This window comes from Staurois parvus, unplaced genomic scaffold (genome assembly GCF_062004578.1).
Source record: "Staurois parvus isolate SC_StPar_1 unplaced genomic scaffold, SC_StPar_1.0 ptg000047l, whole genome shotgun sequence".
Lineage (NCBI taxonomy): Eukaryota > Metazoa > Chordata > Amphibia > Anura > Ranidae > Staurois > Staurois parvus.
In genome coordinates, this window is record NW_028317843.1 from 1,608,095 (window position 1) to 1,632,344 (window position 24,250).

General features: G+C 39.2%; 1 protein-coding gene across 1 annotated transcript in view; it reads left to right on the top strand.

Moving 5' to 3' along the window:
- The window catches only part of CSMD3 (CUB and Sushi multiple domains 3), a 1,455,553-nt gene that overhangs the window by 1,130,084 nt on the left and 301,219 nt on the right, over nt 1–24,250 (top strand). Inside the window, exons 36-37 of the mRNA XM_089664334.1 lie at nt 15,112–15,236; nt 16,829–16,925. Of these exons, the coding sequence (XP_089520460.1) occupies nt 15,112–15,236; nt 16,829–16,925 (222 nt within the window). The remainder of the gene's footprint in view (nt 1–15,111; nt 15,237–16,828; nt 16,926–24,250) is intronic.

A 24,250-nucleotide genomic window follows, 5' to 3' on the forward strand; every position in this document is an offset into this window, starting at 1 on the left:
TCTGTGATGGACCAATGTTCCTTCTCAGGTGAGTAATCTCGAAAAAGGAAAGTGTTTGCAGAATGTCTTCTCTGACCTCTAATATATCTGGTGAACAACTAATGCTCTTCCATTCGGATATCAGTATTATATTTTGCCAGAAGCAATAGAATTTTTGCTTCATTACAAAAAGTGTTTATTTTCCAAACTATCATTTAAAGGGACTTCCTAAGCATGTCTTGCAAAAATATATTAAAACAATCCATTGCATTTAATTAAAAATACTTAATCACATTGTCCTCTGCTGAACCACATCTGCTTCTAATGAAACGCTTAAACTCCAAAATTAGCCATTAAAAAAAGCCCAGCCAGTAAATAATTTTACAGAAGGTCAAAAATCTGTTTAAAACATGCAGAGTTGGAAGATTACATGGTAACAGTAACAAATATGGGGAGATAAATGAAAAGTCTACTTCCTCCATTCTTAAAATGCTGGCAGCTACAGTACAGTACAGGAGGGGCAGAAATGGCGGACATAGTACTTTTGATGAGTGCATAAGGCAGGTCCAGATGGCTTTTATTAACACCTGCAGCACCAGAAGACTACTGCTGCAGAGGTATGTAGGGGAAGGAGGAAGCAGATTTCAACCATGAGAGCAGCCAGCTGCACAAGGGATACTTCTCATTCACTGTAAGTATCATATCTAGTGCTCAATAAAAATAATAAATAAATACAGGTTTTACATAAATAACAAATTAAATTGAAGGTCTGCTTTAAAGAAATGGGTAGAATGTAAACCCCACTGAGCATTACTGACAAAGCTTTGGTGGCCTTGGGATCTAAGAGTTCTGCCTCAGTTGCCTTACTATTTATAATGTATCTACTGTAAGACTGTGGAAGCTAGCAGAAATCCTGAACTGGTATCTTTTATTCCTATTATTTACTTCCATATGACTGTCAAGTGATTTACTCCCTTCATTTGTGCTATTTTATTACTGTATTTTGCAACAAAGTCAAAACCACTGCACTAGTTTGCGTATAAATTGAATTACAATGAGAATGAAATTAATTACCTGGTGTGATGAATAAAAGATTAAAATCTTAAACTTTATTTCTTGTCATAAAATCTGATGATCGGACCTTTAAAATCACAGCAACTTGAAATTCCTGTAATTAGTGTCTTTGGTTATTGCTGTTCGTTATAAGGCTCCATAACTGATTCCATCCAGCATCCTTATCAACAGTCGGCTTATTGAGCAAACTCTTACCCTTGTTGAAGAAATAAGCATACTGTCCTTACCAGTGACTGTAGCTGAGAGGCATGATGGAACTTCTATTCATAGGTCGTGACACCACTGTGTACCCAGGATACTGCTGATGTGGTCTGATAGCAAGGATGCTGTCTGTCTTTCTCATGGAGGTTCTCACTTCTAATCGCTGTATATATCCTTAGCGATTGGTTCCCATTTCTTAACCCCTTAGATGATGTCGTATGAATATGAAGTTGAAAGCTTATCATCATCTTCCTTCATTTACTGTTCAATTCTTCATTCTTTTGCAGTTCTAGTAATGCCTTTATACCACAGAGCAAAAAGTTAAAGTAAATATGCAATAAAGAGGTTTTATATTTAAACTTTAATCAATAGCTGTCACTGCTTCCACAGCACTGTTAGCCACTGTTATTTTGCCACTGTTATTTTTCTACAATACACATAAAGGTTTATTCACTAAAACTAGAGAGTGCAAAATCTGGTGCAGCTGTGCACGGTAGCCAATCAGCTTCTAACTTCAGCTTGTTCAATAATAAAAAACAAACTGGAAGCTGATTGGTTTCTATGCACAGCTGTACCAGATGATGCGTTCTCCAGTTTTAATAAGTCAATCCCTATATGTGAAACTATTAAACCTTACATTTTTTGAGGCACACAGAGCATATCCTCCATTTCAGCTTGACAGGCTTTGCTCACCACTATTAGCCCACCACCTTGCCCCGTACCCAATCTGAAGATCACCAATTCCAAATGATATGGTGATGTTGTTATCACACAATGTGGCTTATGACAACATATTGGATGAAATCATAAAAAAAAATGTGAATGCGATGAGTTGCGGGTTACTTAAGCTGACTCTACTTAGAATGTCTTTAAACATAGGAAGCAGATGACTATATCTGAGCTTTTTCATTTGCATCTCAGCATTACTTGAGTACCAGCTGTCACTGTACAGGGCCAATCACAAATGGCCAAGGCATTCCTGAAATCTGCACACATACACACCCTTAGAATAGCTGTGGGGTAGGGAAAGGTAGGGAAAGGCCCTGCTCTAGATGATTGGCCCAGTGCAGCTGACAGCTTCATGGCAGGCTCGCCCAGATGTATTTGGACTAGGATCAGAACACATCTGAGCTCATCTGTAGTTATAATGCACATTATCATAAACATTTAAAGCCATTCAACAATATATTAACTTCTTGCCCCCAGACAATTTCCTGATAGTTTTACACTAGAGCTGAACAGCAACACCAAATGGCTGGCAAGAGACTACAGCCTCCATGATATCCTAAATTTAAAAGTTATTTAATCAAAGTAGGTTTGGAGAGTGCTTTTCATTTAAGAAGAAAGGCAATGTTTACTAGATTGCATTAGCAGTGCCAAGAATGATTTTCCATGCTGCCTGGAGTTGGAGAATATACAACATGATTCCTTGAGTGTAGTATATGGCGCTTTTTGTTGATAAACCTTGTGCGTCTAACTCTCCGCTTCTCCAGCTCCATGAAGGCAGCAAATGTAATCATTCATTATATGATGTACTGTTTTGTATAATGAAATGAAACAAGAGATTCAAATCCAATTATTTATCAATCCAGCAGTAATATATGCCGTTAGGATCAGATAGAGCTTGATCTGTGTTTTAAATGAAGTATAGAAGAGCCTACATTAAATTGCTCTGTGTCTCAGGCATCCCTTGGATTGTTTCACTTACAGATATCAGTCATCAATCATCCGACACAGCTTTTGCTGGTAATTATTTAAACATTTTAATGCCACTGATTTTATATCCATTCTACCTCCCACTGATACGATCAATTATGCATGGCACAAGACATTGCTGCCTTAATCTTTACAGGGTTAAGTTGTATTGCTCTACAAATTCCTGGAGTCTCCCTGCATTTAAAAAAGGCTTTTGAAAGAGTTGATAATGCTGGTCCTAGGCAGTGATACATTGCCTTGTGATGCTAATGACAAAGCAACACATCAATCTTGGTTTTTTTATACTAATGAAAGCAGGCAGAATAGCTGAGCCTGAGTAGAAGGTTATATCTTGCCTCCTTTGCTCTATTCCTCCCTTTATGACCTCAGATAATTTCTATTTTCTTGGCAGTTATTTGTTTGATTTATATAAAAGGCTGATTTCTAATAGTGCTAAATTGCTAGAAGATAAAGGTTTTACTGTATTTCAACAACAATTCTTGTTTTTTCCATTTCTTACAATAAACGGATTTCTAGCTAAATGAAAAACTTTTGAAGGGGACAATTGTATAACAACTTTTTGGTTTTCCTAAAAAAGCCACCATACAAATTCAAGCCTAATGTAGTTTTGTTCTAAACAGGGGCGGACTGACCATTTGGAAACTCGGGCACTGCCCGGGGGCCCCATGAGATGCCCCTGGCACCTTTTTCATAGGCTTTTTTGAGTTTGGGCAAGGACACAGGGGCCCCATGATCCCCTATTGCACGTGGGCTCCATGAGTTGTCAGTCCGCCCCTGGTTCTAAACCTTCCTTACTCTAAATCCTCAAACTGGCACCAGAAAAAAATTACCCTTGCAGTAAGGCTCCTACTTAAAGTGGTTCTAAAGGCTTAAGGTTTTTACCTGCATTCTCTGCATTAAGGTAAATAACCTTCTGCATGCAGCACCCCCCTTCCCCTTATACTTAAGCTGAGCACAATCTTGATCCAGTGCTGTGCATGAGAGCAGAGGCTTTCTCCTAACTCAGTGACTGAGAGGCAGTAGCAGGAGCCATTAGCTCCAAATGTTGTCAATCACAGCCATTGAGGAGGGAGTGGGGGGTAGGGCTGAGCTTCTGCGTTGCACTGTGTTAAGAAGAGAAGGAGGCAAGAAGGTGCTTCTAAGTGCAGTATATTCAGAATTTTATTGCAAATATTGATTAAAAACACACAGATGTGTGTATATTTCAGGCTCATCATAAACGTCTTATGCAGGGCTCCTGTCACTAGGAAATTTATCAAGGGCTAAGCGTTCCTGGAAGCGCGGTGGCCATTTTGCCACTATTCCTAGAGCTCCCCCTGCAGCTGCTGGCCAGCACAGTGGACTTGAGAACATAGTAACAGGAGCCCACATCTTGTAAGTGTTTTTAATCATTATTTCCAATAAAACTCTGAATATACTGCACTTGGAATTGCCTCCTTGCCTCCTTCTCTTCCTACTTTCGACCTCAGAGTCTGCAGCTTCTGCGTCAATTCACAGAAGCACTGTTCCTGGGCTCTTCCAGCCTTTTCTGCATACCAGCTGTCATTAGGAATATAAAGGTCCCTGAATCAGATGTGCCCTATGAATCCTTTCCTTGTGCTGCTTTGTGCATCTATGGACACAAAGAGCAGGCTTGGGAGCTAGCCCACATGAGTGCATCCCTAGCAAATGGCTTGCTATGGTGGGCACTTCTCAGGAGGAAGAGCCAGGGGACCTGAGAAGAGGAGGATCAGGACTGCTCTGTGCTAAACCATTGTAAAGAGCAGGTAAGCATAATGTTTGTTATTATTATTTTTTTAATAACATTCGATACTTTACAATCATTTTAAATATGTGTTCAGGGGTTGAGAAAAGCTAATATATGTTATATACTTACAACAGCTTTATGTAAAAAAAGACACACTTATTTTTAAATTAATACAAAAACTCCATTAAATTATGTTTTTGCCTGGAATTTAGCTTAAAATATTAGAACAATATTAAAAGTTTTGCTTTATAGATAAGGAATGTCTGAATTGTTGGAAATTAGACATTTTTGTTACTATTGATGGATGCAAAGATTGACCTGACTTTGTAGTGAAAGTACATCCAAGGGTAGACAATAGGCATAAGCTCTGTCATTTTATTTTTGCTGTCTGTTCCTTCATTTCCTGTCTCTGAGACAACTCAGCAGTAGGTGAGAGGAAATCTCTACAAAGTAAGGGGAATTCCCCTGTTTACTCCTGAACTAAGATTATTGTGCTAGGCATAGATCACAAATCATAACATTTTTGTGAGCTTTTATTCTCAAAGATGACTTTCCTGTTATAACCAAAATAGTATAATTCTGTATTTCAATAAGGACATTTGCAGCTTTGGAGATATGTATCTGTTTTTTTCTACATTTGGAAACTTCCTTTAATGGAGAAAGTCAACTTCTACAAAGTTGCCAAGCAGTCCAAACATGAAAAAGGTAGAGACCCAGTGATGTATATTAATGGATGAAATAAATGTATATATTATTTTAAGAATGTTGAGCTTATCCTTAGTAGATATAAAGAAATGCCAGGGCAGGTGATAGACTTTGAAGCCAAAGGGAAGCAAACCTCAAGAGATACCGGATTAATTTACATTAGATGCAGGAAGTCATTTTCAGGAAAGCACAGATCTTAAATACACTAGAATAATGAGAATTAATATAGAAATGTAATGCTTGCCATAAAGGGAAGATCTTTGACTAAATCTACACATCTACACCTTCTGTTATGTTTGATCCCCCCCCCCCCCCACAAAACACGAAACTGGTTATCTCAATATTGAAATAATCACATTTATTTGAGCTTTCATTGTTTTTGTATTCCTTTTTGGCATGACTTAATCTTATCCAATCTGATGACTACTCCAGTTCCATTTAAAATTATTTGCATACAGATATATATAGGCAGCAAATAATAAAACTAAACTTTTTGTAATATACATTTTGTAGCATCTAAAGTATTTTGAAATATTTCTTAAGAATTCTTTGAAGCTCTTTAGTTTGGTCATCGGCAAGAAACGTTTTGCTGCGTAGGTTCTGAAATCCACATGGCCAAAAACAAAACTTCATTCAGAGCAGCATACATGTGTGTATGTGCCATGCAGCTACCAGCAATAATAATATTTAATAAAATATAGTGATGTTGCGCTTAGGAATAGATATTCATGCAACTTTGATAAGTATACGCTGCAGTCTTAATTTATGAACCAATAACACAAAAACAAACAAAATACCATGTGGACCGTGCATAAATTAAGTGCATTAAATTTTACAATACATGAGTAATAATGCTTCACATATACAAAGTGAATAATTGTAACATTCAGTCCCAATTCAGAAAAATAAAGTGCCCAAGTGTTGAATACTAATTCGTGAATTTCATGCAAAAAATGCAGGTGCTCCTCTGTGCTCAATCGGTGCCCCACATGGATGTGCACTCACCGTTAGCCATGGACCACCTATCTCTAGGTTGGTCTTAAGCACCTGGTTTGGGACTAGCCCAATGCGTGATGGCAAGAATGGCACCAATATTCATCCCTGGGAATCATGTGATCTGGCTGATAGTAACCAATAGGATGATGACCAGCGTGGATATAAATGACAGTGTAGCCTGTGAATAGGAACCAAGATGGCCACAGTGTTCCAACGTGCGTACCAAAGGGCGGAAATTATGTCAGCAGAAGTTGCGTCTTCAAACCTCGACCGGTTTCGATCAATGGATCGTCATCAGAAAGTGTAAGATCTGCCATTTTGGAGATGGTATTTATACACATCAGTGATTAAATCACTTGCTGTAGCTGTGATTTAATCACTGATGTGTATAAATACCATCTCCATCATTTCTGCCCTTTGGTACGCACGCTGGAACACTGCGCCATCTTGGATCCTATTCACAGGCAGCAAGACGGAATACACTGAGTGCCAGGTTATGGGCACTTTGCTTGTGAGTTTTATTCTTATAATTTCTCCCCATCATTAAATTTTTTTATGGTTTTACACTATGGTATGTTTGCTTTTGTTTCTGTTCAAATGCTGAAACTTGGTTTACTGCCTGGGAGGAAAGGAGAAAGTTTAAAAAGGCTCTTCTGAAACTACACTGTCCTTTATATCCACGCTGGTAGTGGTTACTATGAGCCAGATCGCATAATTCCCAAGGATGAATATTGGTGTCATTCTTGCCATCACGCATTGGGCTAGTCCCAAACCAGGCACTTAAGACCAACCTAGAGATAGGTTGTCCATGGCTAACGGTGAGTGCACATCCATGTGGGGCACCGATTGAGCACAGAGGAGCACCTGTCATTTTTTGCACGAAATTCACCAATCAGTATTCAACACTTGGGCACTTTATTTTTCCGAATTGGGACTGAATGTTACAAATATTCACTTTGTAAATGTGAAGCATTATTACTCATGTATTGTCAAATATAATGCACTTAATTTATGCATGGTCTACATGGTTTTTAGTTTGTTTTTAAATAATAATAACAAACTTGATTTTATTTAGTGCCTTTAATGGTAGCTTCTCAAAGTGCTTTACAAAGAAAATACAAGCAATACACAGTATAAAACAAAGGGAAAAAAAGGACAATTAAGTGAAAGCTTGTCTAAAGATAAAACATTTTAGATTTGATTTGAATGAGTTTAGAGAAGATGACTCTCTAATGATCCTTCAAAGTGAATTACAGAGTTTTGGAGCATAGCACGAGAAGACTCTGTCTCCCATTGAGTGTAGGCGAGTAGGGAGGACACATATAAGACCAGAATTTGAGGAGTGGAGGTTATGAGGGCGGGAGTAAGTAGATAATAGTTCTGAGAGAAAATGGTGTGCCAAGCCATGAAGAGCCTTATAAGTGAGCAAGAGGATCTTAAAGTCTATGTGAAACCTGACAGATAGCCAGTGCAAGGACTCCAAGATAGGGGTAATATGGTCACTTGTACTCAACCTAGTGAGGATTCTGGCTGCAGAATTGTGTATATATTGTAGTTGATTATTAGTGGATTTAGTGAGTAGAGCATTGCAGTAGTCAAGTTGGGAAAACACAAATGTATGGAACAGCTTTTCAGTTACAGTGTATGATAGCATAGAATGCAGCTGAGCTATGTTTCTAAAGTGGAAAAAAAGATGTTCTATCAACATTTTGTACATGTGGATCAAAAGTTAAGCTAGCATCAATTATCACCCCTAGATTTTTCAATTTTGACTGAAGCTCAGGTACAGTGCCACTGATAGACTGGCTTACACAATTGATGGGGGATGCCAATAACCATGACTTCAGTCTTGTCACAGTTTAATTGAAGGAAATTATGAGCCATCCAAGTTTTTATGTCACAAATACAGTTAGATAGGAGAGAAGCAGCCAAAGTAGAATCCAGTTTAGTGTGCATGTATATCTGAGTGTCGTCAGCATAGAAGTGATAACTAAGCCCATGTGATCTAAGCAGTTGGCCAAGTGGAAACATGTAAATGCTAAAATGTAAGGGTCCAGGATTGAGCCTTGAGGAACACTGTACTTGACTGGTCTGACTTCAGACTGAAATCCGCCAAGAGAAAAAAAGTGACAGCGATCAGTAAGATATGATTTAATTCATTTCAGAGCCAATTATGAGACTCCAATTATGGATTCAAGATGAGAGAGTAAAAGGTTTTGGACTACAGTATCAAAGGCAGAACTAACATCCAGTAGAATAAGAATAGTTAGTGAGCCAGAATCAGAAGCTAACATAAAATCATTAGTTCCTTTGACTAAGGCAGTTTCTGTACTGTGAAGTTGCAGGAAACCAGATTGGAGGAATTGAAATAAGTTATCTAAAGCCAGGTGATTATGTAACTGAGATGTCACAACTCGCTTGAGGATCTTGGCAAGGAAGAGTAAGTTAGATATGGGGGAAAGGTTGTTTAAGTTGTCCAGAGCCATATTGTTTTTTTTTTGGTACTGGGGTGATAGTGGCAGTTTTAAGGATCGTTGGTATAGAACTGGTGCTAAGGGAGCCATTTATGATATTGAGAATAATGGGGCATATAAAGTGGGGCAATAGATATTTGAGCCCATAAAAATATCTTGAATCCCCAGGCATTGTGAAAAGATGAACCCAATGTCTCCATAAGGGAATAAACATGTACATAGGCCAATGCAACTATGTGTAGTAGAATTTGTGAAAGCACTGGCTCCACTGATAATTGGAGCACTAAATGGCAACCTCCTCAGGCCAAACACACAGAGAACAAATATTCCTCATTTTACTAGGCAATACATCATAATGTGAAGGGTCATTAACCTCCCTGGCGGTATTCCCGAGTGTAGCTCAGGGTAGAGTTTTAGTACCAAAAGCGGTAACCCCGAGCTACACTCGGGCTTACCATGTGGCGCTGCATAGGGAGTCCCTGCAGGGCTTACCTTGTCCTTCGCTCCCGCGATGTGTCCCCTGCAGCATCCCCGGCCATCTCCTCCGGCCGATGCCGGCATCCGGCTTCTGTGTTCCGGTCCCTGTGACGTCGGGACGTACGGCGCCGGCGGCGGCGGGAAATTTGAAAATTTAAAAAAATGTCATTTTTTTCAAAACACATTTTTCACAGTAAAACATTGCTGTTTCAACCCATTTCACATACATATTGTCCCTAGTGCTTTGTCCTGTCCCCTGTCTACATTTTGTCTGTTCTTTCTGCCTGGAAACTGAGAAACGTCCATGGCGTCCAAAAAGTGTCCCTTTAGGTCAAAAGCGGGTTTAGACCAGCTAGAGAACAGCGATAGTAAATCAGAACCACTTGCAGAATTGAGTGATAATGATTCGTGGGGGAAATTCGTCATCAGACACTGAAAACGATTTTGCGACTTTGCTCAGCAATGTACGAACTTGGCGCTCTATTTCAAATTTCAGTGTTTTCGGTTTGATTATATTATTGAATAAATGTATTATTATTATATTATTATTTTTTATGATTATTTATATGATTTCGTGTTTCAAATTTTATCATACCCGGGATGTTTAATAGACTCTTGTTCGGACAGATTTCAGTGAGTTATTCCTACAAATTACAGCCTACAATAAAAAAACTACATATTTCCATGCAAAATAATGGTACCGCTTTCAGCACCAAAAATCTGAAATAATCATACCGCCAGGGAGGTTAATAGATGACTCCCAATGTACTAGTAATGCAATGTTTGTTGTCATGCAATGACAACATTTTATGATATTTTAGTCAGCAGAGGTAGTAGGAACACTGGACATGGATTTTCACAGGTTATCAAAATGCAGAAAAGTAATTACTTGAACCCAATTAGCTTGTATTTATAACAAACAATGTATTTTTATAGGTCACAATGACCTTCAAAACACAAACTGCGTATAATAATGTGAAAGTGAATAAAACAAATAACTTGTTGCCACATTAAACTAAAAATAAAATATATAAATCATATTCTGTGAATACAAAATATTAGTGTGGCGTTCTGTACATCATAATATAATAAACAACTGAAAAGTCCATAAATTCCACTTCTTTTATGATCAACTGGACTAATCATCTGTGTCATGTGATTAGCCGTGGCCAATCACAGCTAATCACAAAAAAAAATATAATGAATGAGTTGATAAAATGCTTGCTTATAGTTTATTGCTATAAGCAATCTTAATATTTAAAAAAATAAATAAAAACTGATCACTTCCCCAGAGTAGTGAAATGTTACTATGGTAACATTATATTGCTCTGGTCACAATGTATAAAAAACATTGAAAAAAATTGTATTGTCAACAGTCAGCATTTTTTTCTTTTCATTTCTTCATGTTCAAAAAAATTATGACAAAAAATTATAACTTCAAAAAACTCAACATGCCTCTTACTGAATACCTTGGACTGTTTACTTTCCAAAAAGGGGTAATTTGAGGGATTTATGTACTCTCCTGACATTTATGGGCCTCAAAAAAGGCTGTCAGTACATTGGATAGAATTACCAGATATTTGCCATAGTTTGTGGACTCTATAACTGTCCAACAGACTAAATGCTCTGATTTGGATTATTTTCACCAAAAAATATAGCAAAATATATTTTGGCCTAAATTTATAAAGAACAATTATTTATTAGCAAAATTTTATAACAGAAACAAGGAAAAATCTTTTTTTTGTTTTTTTTTTTAGCAAAAAATGAAAAAAAAAAAACAGTGGTGATTAAATACCACCAAAAGAAAGTTCTAGTTGTGTGAAAAAAAATTATAAAAACTTAGTTTGAGTACAGTGTTGCATTACTGCGCAATTGCCATTCAAACTGCGACAGCGTTGAAAGCTGAAAATTGGCCTAGCAAGGAAGGGGGTAAAAGTGCCTGGTACTGAAGTGGTTACAGTGTTACTAAAGTCATAAAGTGTGTTTTTTTACCTTATTGCTCTGTATGCATTACGGTAATAAAACCGTTGTGTGCCTTTTTCTCTTCCCGCCCAATACTTACCTGAGTCCTGTATCTCTGTGCTCATCTGCAGGACTTCTCTCCTCTCTCCACTGCCTCACAGGCTTTGCTGAGAGCAATAGAAGCCATTGACTTATGCTGCTGTCAGTCAAACCAGTGAGGAGGGAGCAGGGGGCCAGGCCAAGCCATGCTGTGTGTCAATGGACACAGCCTTACTCAGGAGTGAACAACAATAGGAACACATGGCACATGCAAAAAAGAAGGAGCAGAGAATGCCGATGTGGAACCTCAGAAAAGGAGTTTTGGGGCTACTCTGTCTCATACCGTTGCACAGAGCAGGTAAGTATACCATGTTTTTTGGGGGGAGAAAAAATAACTTTACAATTGATTTAAGGGTCAGACTATTGAATGTACCCAAACAAGTCCAGAATTCATAGACTGACCAGGCAAGGTAAAAAGTAACTTAGCAATTCAACTTTAGGAACACATAATACCTGCAGTTCCGCAATTAAAGCCCATGAAATGCTACCTCCAGAATCCACTGTAGACCTGAGGTAGTAATGCTCCTGAGATACTCAGGAAATAAACTAATTAAAATATGCTAAATATATTCAACTGATTAAAATGCTTAGATATCTCAGGAGTACAGCTTAGAAGTCTTTACCGTTATTTGTAGATAATGAAATGTTATCAGGAAAAAAACATGACATTAACCAAACTCTAATGCTTTCCATTACAGCTGTTATTTTTGCATACAGTATCATTATCTTGGTGCAAGTGGCGCTAACGTCGAGCAAAGATTACCTGTTGCCGATTAGGAAGAGTTGGTTTAGTGACTCTGCACAGATGGCTAAGGGCTCAGAATAACGGCCCAGGGACACATTTTGTTTTACAGGGATCCAAGCGCACAAATCGAGGAAAAGTTTCACAATATGGTTTGAAATTTAAATATTTAACAGTAACGAGTTTCTCATGTCAGAGAGCAATTGAAGACATGGCAGAAAAGATTTTTACATTTTAAATTAATTCTAAAATTGTGAGTAATCCAATAACACTTTTGCTGACTCTTGCATTGATGCTGCATAGACATAGAGCTCTCTTGACTCAGTGCCTGAACAATGTAGATAACTCAACATAAATGCATCCAGATGGAATTCTAACTCATTCGCTAGACTTGTATATATGTACAACAGGGGCTTGTAGACACAAAACCTTACGGCCTTAAAAAGGACCTGTACAGTTGAAGTGGTTCCCCAAAAAATAGCATGCAGAGGGGAAATGGAATGGTCACCAGTATTGCCTGCGGTCTTCCAGCTGCTGACCTTTTCCTCTTTATTGACTTAAAGTGGTTGTAAGCCCTTACATATACCCAGTGAAGTGACTGGCCTCAGGTGATAAACAGAGATGAAACAAATTCTCTTATTTAAGTTGTACCTGTCTATCTGCAGTATTCTCTTCTCCACAGCCAATAAAACTTAATAATTTATACAGCTTGTCTGAATGTTCAAAAAAAAGGGGGCAGAAAGTTGAAGTCGCACTCTGCACAGCCCAGTGAGGAGAGCTCTGAGAGCTGATTGGAGGGATGAGACCCCCCCTTCACGAAGCTCACAGGAACAGAGCTGAGGCTGCTGGAGGTTGCTCCCCATCACCATTTTTCTCTTGGTGTCAGGAAAACTTGTCAGAAGTGACTCATGTAGATAACAGAGTAATGAAGCAGTAGACAGAAATGGCACATACAGCGGAGTAATGCATATAGATGCTAAAGCCCACAGATTTTGCATCTATATTTATTACTCTGCTGTATTTGCCATTAAGTGCATAGAGTTTATGTATAGACTTCCAGTATTTTGGGTAGGATACTTACCTTAAATCCAGCAAAGCTTTTTGGTACTATCCTGGGGCATTTTTATGCTTGTAGTTTATGCAGAATTTTACTGTACGTGATAAAGTGTATTTTGTTTTATATATTTATGTGGTCTCCTATACTGAGCCAATAAAGTCAGGAATTTCTACATTAGGTTTACTCCTGTTTACCCATTCTGTTTCTCATATTTCAGATGTGGTTAGTAAAAGTCAAACTTTTTTTGTTCTACACAGTGTCCCTGTGTGGAGGCAGACATCTTGGTAGACAGGGCTTTGCTTCCTCATATATACCACCCGGATGTGATGACTGAAGGTGGAATAAATAAGCAGCAGCACTAATGATGGGGGAAGCACAAATCCACAGAATGAATGAAGCAGAAGCAGTTAGATTCTTGCATGGAGAGTTCCAGATGGTGGGAGAGGCTCTGCGGAAGTCCTGGAGTCAAGCATGGGAGAAAGTGACAAGGGAATTAGAGAGCAAGAGGTCCTGGGAGAATTGAAGGGAACATTTTAGCTAGTATTTTGATATGAGGTCAGTGATGTATCTGGAGGCAGAGTTATAGATGGCTTTTTAGGCTGTTGTTAGTATTTTGGATTTTATTCTTTGGATGAGTAGAAGCCAATGGATGGATTGATAGAGACTGGTAGCAGACACCAAATGATTGGAAAGGTGGGTGAGTCTCGCAGCAACAACCATGGTGAATTTAGGGGGATAGCCTATGGAAAGGTAGCGCAAGGACAAGTGAGTATAAATAGTTGAGGTGAGAGATAACAAGAAGTAGTTTTGTGGTGTTGTTTATTATCAAATGATTATTAGGGATATTTTGGAGATGTTTAGGAGGTTGAGGTAGCAAGATTTGGACAGGGATTAGATTCATGGCCAAAAGGTGAATTCAAAATCTAGGATTACACCTAGCATCCTGGCATGTGGCGAGGGACTGATAGTTGTACTTTTGATCTCAATGGAGAAGTCAGGGGAATGGACATGAGGGGAGGAAACATTATCAGCTCAGTTTTGGATAGATTGAGTTTGAGGAAGTGTTTTGACATCCAGACAGAATTGTCACTTATCAAAGAAACTGATATGTTGCATATAGTTTATTTGGAAACATTTAGAGGGTGTATCTGTCTTGTGCCATCATCCTCTTGACATACTACCACATACCTCTTTTGCACCATATATTGATGAACCATTTTCTGTATCATGATTTATTTGACATTTTGTGCAAAAAGTTATTCTTGAGTTTTTTTTATTTTTTTTTCAATTGAAACAGTAGTTGCATGTTTTATTTCAAACCCTTCAATTTGAACTATTATTGGTGCAGCCAATGAGCCAAATATTTGACGCCCTAACAATACTTTCCCTGGCTCTTTGGGTTATCCGCTCCACAAAGCAAAAGTTTCCATCTGCTATAGTGAAATGGCAGAAAAGTGGATTTTATGACATTTGCTCACCACTAGCTGTGCCAGTTGGATGATACTGGGACGTTTCCTGGTTACGTCTCGCCACTGGAGTCCTCATGGGATAAAAGAAAAAAGTGTTTGTCATTGAACTGAAAACTTCAACTGAAATATGAGTTTTTGATGGAGTTGGCCTTTAATGTTCTCCAGTTTTATGAAAGAGTTTCATTGTGCTTACCTGGAATTCTATGCTGTTAAATCACCCTCCTTGCCTCTCTATAGATCACATCACAACACTTTAAAAGTACCCAGCTGTATTGTATTCTTTAAATTTAAAGCCTTGCTGTTCAGCCATTGTCAGATCCTATTATATTCTTTACAGATTATGGGACCTAGCAATAACTGTCAAATACGACTATATATACATTTTATTTGTTTTCTATTTTTTTCTATTTTAGTGCCCTGTGGTGGAATTTTAACAAAGCGCAAGGGAACTATTTTGTCTCCTGGCTACCCTGAGCCATATGACAACAATTTGAACTGTATATGGAAAATCACTGTGCCGGAGGGAGCAGGCATTCAAGTAAGATCAGAAAATATTTTGTAACATATGTCACTTTTGCTCTTGTATGACAGGAAAACAATTTATTAACATCAGTAAAGTGATATCTATCATGCCCTACTTGGTGTTAATTTTTTTTAAATGTACTATCATGTGCACAGTGACTACATGCGAATGTACATAAATACAAATTAAGAATACACTGTGACACCAACGTTGATTCATAATCAATTGAGGTACGTGCAATCACAAACAAGCGATTTCTCATTATCAATAAAATAATCAAGCAATGCAACTATTAGCTAGAAGTGTAAACAATCTATTGAATACTATAAATTAGATCAATATGAATTATGATTGAGTCTACAAACAATTTTTTTATGAAAGATGTGTTGCACGATTGTCAGAAACATTTGTGCAAACTGAACAAAATCCCTCCTTATGCTGTCGAATAGATTAACTCCTTTATCATCAGCTCCATCTAGCGGCCAACATGTTGTATTTTCTTATTGAGGCATTTCAGAAGACTATACCTCATTTTGTTCACTAGATGGAGCTGATGATACAGAAGTTAATCTATTTGAAAACATACAGTGATCATTAGTTCAGCTTGCACAAATGTTTTTGATATTCAAACTAGTAAGTAGGGTGAGCTCAAGGTTAGTTCTGAACACAAACTTCTGAACCAAACTTTAGCTGTTCAGGTGTTCAGATGATCGCCTGAAGGTTTACTCTTCATCAGGAGACAACTGTTCGATATAGTAGCAGTAATACTACCGCTATTATACATGACAGCTGCTAAGGACGCTGGAGGATGCAGGCACCAGAGTCTTTAACAACTAATGAAATCACTGGTCTCATTCACTTCAATGACCTGGAATCCCTGAACATGTAAGTAAATGCAGCCTGTGGCCTTAATGGTTAGTAAGGATGCCGGCAGGTGCAGGCACAGCCAAGTAATTAACAGTGATGTCAATGGTCCCTCTGACTTACATGGCTGCAAATCCACGGCCATGTAAGCCAAGGGACAGGATCCCAGTGACGTAATTGACCATATGCCTCATCATTGACGTCACTGACCATATGCCCCTGCCTTGGGTACTGGCATCCCATGTCACATTACTGCACTCACCCACCAAGGCATTTTGATATTATTGTAACTCCCTCCAAGAGCCATCCCACTGCATACATCTGGGCTGAGGGCCCTTGAGAGGAGTACAAAGGCAAGGTGCTGAAACATTTTTACAGTACTTTGCTGGTCCCTCCCACTAGCTGCAATCTGCCTGCATTGCATAGAGAAGCACATAGGCTGAGTGATGAAAATACTAGATCTAAAATAAATGTGTGATGAAAACAGAAAGGTTTTATTCAAAAATATAATTATTAGCATGTTTATGAAAAGGGGGAAGGTAAAATATATGTAGATCAAAGCTTTAAATTTTGTATATGATTGCAGCCATCACATCAAAACAAATATATGTATGTAACGACATAGAGAGCAATATTTCCTAACTTGATGTTGTTTGTTTGTGTGTATGTATGTGTACATGTTTTGAGTCATTTTTCTAGCCCTCTTCTCCAAGAAGGTTCTGTCTCTCGCTCTATTCCCACAGGTGCAGGTTGTCAGTTTCGCTACAGAACATAACTGGGACTCGTTGGATTTTTATGATGGCAGTGACAACAATGCTCCAAGACTTGGCAGCTATTCAGGTGAGCAGCAACTGTGGCTTCTTGATTTTGACCTATTTTAATAACACTGATAAAAATAGTCGAATAAAATGAAAAATGAATCAAAAATAGTTTTCGTGATTTTTTTTTAATTATTATTATTTTGTGTTTGATTTACACTTTTTATGTTACCTATATAAGGGAGGGTTAAAATCATGAAGGTTATTTCTTTTATTGGATATGCATAACACTCTGTGGTCAGAAAGAGGTTCATAGAGGGTGACATCAGTAAAAATGACCTAGGGAGCACAGGACTGGGACCAGACCCCACCTACACAAATGAGAGTATGGGCACATGAAAATTAGGATGTGTTTTTTTTTTTTGTGCACCACATTGCATGGTATCCTAAACAAGAGCTATTAGTTAAATGTAGATTTTGGCTGGGTGGCATTTATCCCAAATGGATTGTATAGTTGTATACCTGTTTTTTTCCTAAGCTTCAGTTGGGTTGTGATTTCTTACTGTTACCAGTAGGTGTCACTGGTCCAACTGGCAATAGAATGAGATTTCACAGAGTTATGAAAATGTATGTTTACTTCAACCAACCCAGTAGGTGGTTCAGATCACTGGTGCATTCTGTGGGATGATATAAATATTTGGGGCAGGCCATGTGCTTGATCTTGTTGCTGGATTGAGTTCTGCTGGTAGGCCCAATAGCCTGTGTGAGACCTAATGGGTGCTGGCAGGGGTCCTGTAGCTGTCCAGCCTGGTGATGAAGGAAGCTTTGCCAAGGAGGAGACCCAGGGGAGAACCCTTGCTGGAGAGAGCAAGGAAAAATGCTGGTCTCTCAGAAGGGCCTGGTAACTCGCTTGGAGGACACACTAAGCCTAGGAAATGGAGCAGTTTGTAAACCATCTAAGTTACTGCATATAGTGTTGCTGGGTCGGCTAAAGATTCAGGTACTGTGAAGCTTGACATGGATCTGGAAAGTCTGTAAGTGATCTGCCATTGTATCTGAAACCCCTAACCTCCCCTCACTGACTGTTCTGCAATAAATCTTTAAAATACAAAATTGACTGATGCCCAATGTTCTTCTCTGTTCCCATGTTATCCATGGATGTGAAATTCTGGCCCACCCCCTGCTTCTGGAGTTGCCTCCATGCCTACGGGGTGTCAGGAGGGGATACACATGCTTGGCATGTGACCACTATGGGTTCAAACTAGCCACTGTAAGACTTCATACAACTTGGATGCTTATTAGTTTCTGTGTGCTGAGTCATAAGATCCTCAGCACTTTTGGGTACCAAATGTACAGCCGCCAATACAAATGAATGGAAGTACTTGGTTAAACAGCAATGGTTTCTGCATTGGCATTTACCAGTGAATAAGCATACAATGTTTCCCCTGGAGGCTCCATTTTTGCATTTGAGAAGAGATCCTCTGTGGGCATGAGCTGGTAGATGCTGATGCAGAAGCCATCACTGAGCATGTTCATGTACAGCCATTTGCTTATAATGGCGGCCGTACACGGCACATGTGGCTCCCAAAAGTGCCGAGGATTTTACGCCTCAGCATACAGGAACTGGTAAACATCCACATGCATGAGGCCTAAATTTAAAACTGAACTTCAGGTGAATAAGAAGTTAAAATACATATAAGGGCTGTTTTACTTGCCAAAGGATTTGTATTTCTCTCTGTCTTTCTGTGATTGCACACCTTTGTCACCCAGCACATTTAGGCAGGTTACTTAGGGATTACAAAGATGAGACCTTCCTGTCCTCAGTCTGCTGACTGGACAGTTAAAGAGCATCAGCTAACTGATGTCATCATTCTGCTCACTTTGCACTTTCCTTCTATCTTTTTCAGCAATCTCCTAAATGTTTTTTATTATTGCTTCCCCTCACCCAGTCTGAAAGCTGTTGTACAGGGGAGCCGAATACTAGATCATTTTCATGTACTTATACTGGTTGTGTTTAACCGTTTCAATACCGTGCAATTTTACACCTTCCTGCCCAGGCCATTTTTCAGGTTTCAGCGCTCTCACACTTTGAATGACAATTGCGCAGTCATACAACATTGTACCCAAACTAAAATTTTATCATTTTCTTCACACAACTAGAGCTTTCTTTTGGTGGTATTTAATCACCGCTGGGGTTTTTATTTTTTGCTAAATTAACAAAAAAAGACCAAAAATTTTGAAAAAAAAACACATTTTTCTTTGTTTCTGTTATAAAAGTTTACAAATAAATAATTGTTCTTCATAAATTTAGGCCGAGATGTATTCTGCTACATGTCTTTGGTGAAAATAACCCAAATTAGGATGTATTATTTAGTTTGTAGGAAAGTTATAGAGTTCACAAACTATGGTATAGATCTGAATATTGATCAATCCTGAAGTACTGACAGCCAATCTAATTTCTTGAGGTCCAAGAATGTCAGAATAGTACAAATATCCCCAAATGACCCCTTTTTGCTGAGTAGACAGTCCGACGTACTTCATAAGAGGCATGGCGAGTTTTTTGAAGTTGTATTTTTTTGTCATAATTTTTCCGAAAATGAAAAAATGAAAAATATTATTTTCACTATTTTTTTTTTTACATACTGTCACCAGTGCAGTACAGCGTCATCATATAACTGGCATGGCGGTGAACAGGGACACTGACTGGTGACAGTATGAAAAAAAAAAAAATTATATTTTTTTTTAATTTTTTTTTATTTTTTTATTATATTTAATTTTTTATTACATTTTTTTTTATTTTTTTAAAGATTTTTTTTCATATTTTACTATGACCAAAATAGTACAATGTTACCATAGTAACATTGTACTACTTTGGGGAAGTGATCAGTATTTTTTTTTTTTTTTTTTTTTACACAATTTGCTTATAGCAAAGAATTACTTTGCTATAAGCAAGCATTTAGCTGAATGAAATCGATTCATTCAGCTTTTTTTTTTTTTTTTTTTTTTTTTTGTGCTTAGCTGTGATTTGGTCACAGCTAATCACATGACATGTGCATGTGATTAGCTGTGACCATTCACAGCTAGGCACTAGTATACAATGGATGGCATCATGAATGAAGCCATCCATTGTATACAACTGTCATGTGACCTGCTGTGATTGGTCGCGGCAGGTCACATGGTACCGGAAACAGGAGCCGGTACTCGGATCTGTCATCGGCCGTGTCCGAGGTGCACGGGCGGTGACAGATCCCGCTGCTGCGCCGCTCTGCAATAGCGCAAACGGCGCATGTGCGGGAGCACGCCAAATGGCGTGGACCCGGAAAGCTGCAGCGCTTTTCAAGCCGCCAAACGGCTATTGGCCGGGCGGCTAATGGTTAAAAAACACATGTAATCATTTCTATCATTTTCTAAAGGATACATTCACGTTACGTAACATTTTACATGTTACACCAAATTTCAGGGCATAACATGTAACATGTAACATGGGCAGCACAGTGGCTAAATGGTTAGCACTTCTGCCTGGCAGTACTAGGGTTGTTGGTTTGAATCCCAACCACATGCTGGTAGGTGAATTGGCTCCTGTCTAAATTGGTCCTAGTATGTGTATGTATGAATGTGAGTTAGGGACCTTAGATTGTACACCCCTTGAGGGTTAGGGACTGAAGTGAATGAACAATATATATGTAAAAGCTCTGCATAAATTGATGGCTCTATATAAATACCGGAAATAATAAATAAATGTTACTGTAGGAATGGACCCTGCACCCTCTGATCCCACGTTGTCACAGCTAGCGGGGGATCTTCTTCTCCCGCTAGCTGTAACAATTTTAAAAAATGTGGCCATGCGGGGCTCTGCCCATCTGGCCACGTCACTCATTCACAGAGTTCTGTGAATGGGAAACTACAAGTGCCAGCAACCTTGGTGGCTGTCAACTTGTACAGTAGTTCTTAATTAACTACCAAGGCGCTGTTGAGTGCTGTGGTAGTTTGTTGATTATTCCTGTCGGTGTGAAACTTTCTGCTCGGATGAGGTACAAGCAGACTGATTACACTGACAGTCTGCAAGAGAACTGCATAGCACCAACGATCTGATAATCACTGGTGGAGTGCTTCTAAAACAAAAAAGAGTAAATGCGCATTTTTTACCTGCAAAAAAAATGTGCATTTATTATTTTTTGTTAAAAGGTGAACTTATCTTTTAATACAGAGATGCATGAATTTGTGCCCTTTATATCTGCCTGGAATTCAGCTTTAAAAGGTCAGTCTAGCTAAGGGCTCATTCACAAAGACTGCATACAGCATTTAGCTTTGTACACATTTGTATGCAGCTATATACTAGTCCATGGCTCCATTCACACAGATGTGTATAGAAGTGTAAATTTTCTGCTGCATATAGCAGCATAAATACAAATAGGTCACAGCTGCATCAGGGGCCATCATTTTGGACATGTACACATGTAAACGTTTGTGCTAACATTCACATGAGTACAGCGGGCAGCATACAGACCCTATTTATTGTATGCATGTAAGGCTTGTGCAGCATTTACAGTCCATGCATACAGCATCCAGTGTGCAGGAACCCAGTTGGCTGCTTCCTCCGTTTAGACCATCATGTTAATAGTAACAGCTCATAATCAGCGATTCCTGCGCTGTACGGTGCTGTTGTAAATCCAAGTACCCTCCCTCCACAACAGTTGCATAGGAATATCTGCATGAAATGATTTGAGGAATTGCTGATTACATGCTGTTGGTCTGAATGACTCATTGATGTGCTGACTGTGTCTGCACAGAATGACCTTGGGTGGGCTTTCATAAATTGACTGCCTGAGCTCATTCTACGCATGCGTTGCCGGAGTATCAACGACTCCTTTATACAGACAGTGTATATTCAGCAGTGCAGGAACTACTGATTATACAATGCTGGTATTATCACGGTGGCCTTAGTAGGGTGGCAGCCAACATTGGACATTGCATACATGTAAATGCCACATAAGCCTTACATGAAGAGGCGGACTGACCATTTGGAAACTCGGGCACTGCCCGAGGGCCAGGGGTCGGTAGGGGGCCCCATGAGATGCCCCTGGTACCTTTTTCATAGGCTTTTTTGAGTTTGGGCAAGGGCACAGGGGCCCCATGATCCCCTATTGCCTGGGGGCCCCATGAGTTGTCAGTCTGCCCCTGCTTGCATGCATACAGAAAATACACAGGATCTTACAGGAAATATACAATCTTTCTGCCAGTAACTCCATTCACACCAGCGGGTTGTACTTATGCACTTTTTTGCATGCAACAGCATAGGGCAACCCATTCATTTGAATGGGCTGCCCTATGTGCAACACACCTTTTTTGTGCAGTGAACCTCATAGCTTTTTTCTGTGTGTTTTAGTGCATTTCCATGCATTTTGTCACAAGAGAAAACACACGTTTGCTAGCCACTTTTAAGGTGCCATAATGAATTAATAACACCACAAGCAAGTTTCAAGTTCTAGTGCGTTTTTCATGGGTTCTAGGAACATACTCTGAAATGTAATTTCCTGGAATGCTCAGGTGCGAATATAAAGCCTTAAACATAATAATGCGGATGTTGGATAGTCTCGTGTGAATGAGCCCTAAAAGTGATATTTTATTTAAAAGCAAAGCCTAGTAGTCAGCAAAGGGTTTCCTGTATGTCTTGGACCCTGCAACAATGAGATCTCCATGTCATAGTTCCCCTGTTTCAATGCTTCTCAAATTTTTTCTTCAAAGGTCCCCTTTAACAGCAGTTAAACCATCAACTGCTCCCCCCCCCCCCCCTGCCCATGTTGCACTGGCATCTTCTGCTACCTGTACATTGCACACTCTTTGTTCTGTGACTTCACGGCCTACTGGCAGCTTTTCTGACTAAAAATGAGGGCTAGTGAACAGTCTTCCTAACCAACATGTACATTTAAAATGAACAAAAGGGGAAAAACTATGGTTATGCAATTTGTATTTCTGGACCCATTGGGGGAGATTTACTAAAACTGGTGAAGCTGTGCATAGTAACCAATCAGTTTTCAGTTTGTCAAAGCCTAACTGAACAAGTTGAAGTTAGAAACTGATTGGCTACCATGCACAGCTGCACCAGATTCTGAGTTTACCAGTTTTAGTAAATCTCCCCCATTGCCAAAGGACAACTACTGAGACCTTGCCTCCTTCTCTCCTACTCTGTGCCCATGGAGCTTGGAAATTACAGGAAAAGAGCCTGATGTAAGCATATAGCACTGGACATTCTGGTAAAACAAATCCTGGCTGCTGAATTTGCAAGTTGTACAATATACATAGCATGGTTGGCAGACTTTCAATGCCTGGCAGCTGAAGTGGTGCCCACCACAGCAGTACTGCAATACCCCACACCTTGAGAAACACCACCTTATTTCTTCCTGACCACCTGGAAGTTTTGATGTTCCCACACACTATTGCATGTTGAAGCCCCTCATGTTGCATTCTGTGTAAAATAAAATAAATAAAAAGCAAATCAGTGACCGTGGGATTCACTCATAGAGGTCATAGCATGTCAGACTCAGGAACTCAAAGATTTCACCTGAGAGTCCCTGGGAGATAGATGAAAGTGGGGGAACTAACTGTTTAAAGCCTATGTTCAGGTAAAACTTTTTGTAAAAAAAATCAGGACAAGGCTTATTCCAAAATGTCCCTTGCACTGCTGTCAGCCAAGTTAAAATCGTTTGGTCTCTGCCCCCCAGTCATACCCCGTAGCAGTAATCTTGTGGTGCTGTAGGGGTCATAGAGCTGAGGTATCTGTCATATGCACTCATCAAGAACTCTGACTATGCCCACCCTTTCTGCTTCCCCTTCTTAAAATTCAGAGAAGCTGTACTATAGCTTCCATAAATGAAAAACAAACCATCTATGAATGGAGGAGGTGGACCTTTCATTCATTCCACCTGTCCTCCATTCTTAGATTGCTTTTCATTTATGGAAGCTATAGTACAGCTTCTATGAATTTTAAGAAGGGGCAGCAGAGAGGGCGGACAATAGTCAGCACTCTTGATGAGTGCCTCTGACTGTTTCCTCAGCTCTTTTACTCCCTGCCACACCAGAATAATATGACTATGGGAGGGGGACAGAGGACAAAGGATTTAACTATGACAGCTAGCACCAGCACAATGCACACTTCATAAGAAATGTAAGAACTGTCCCTTGTACATAGAATAAATGAAGGTAAAAAACCTTCAGCCTCTACAACCAATTCAAGGTAGCCATACACTGTTCAAGTTTCAGACAGTTCCTAATGAACTGGCCGAAATTTGATTAGTGGGTGCCTGCTGGTCCTGGCAACTGTCAGAATACAATATCCCAGCAGGGGAATTCAACCATCTGTGTGATTTAGTATGGATGGAGGAATGTGTTAGCCTACAGACGGAATGA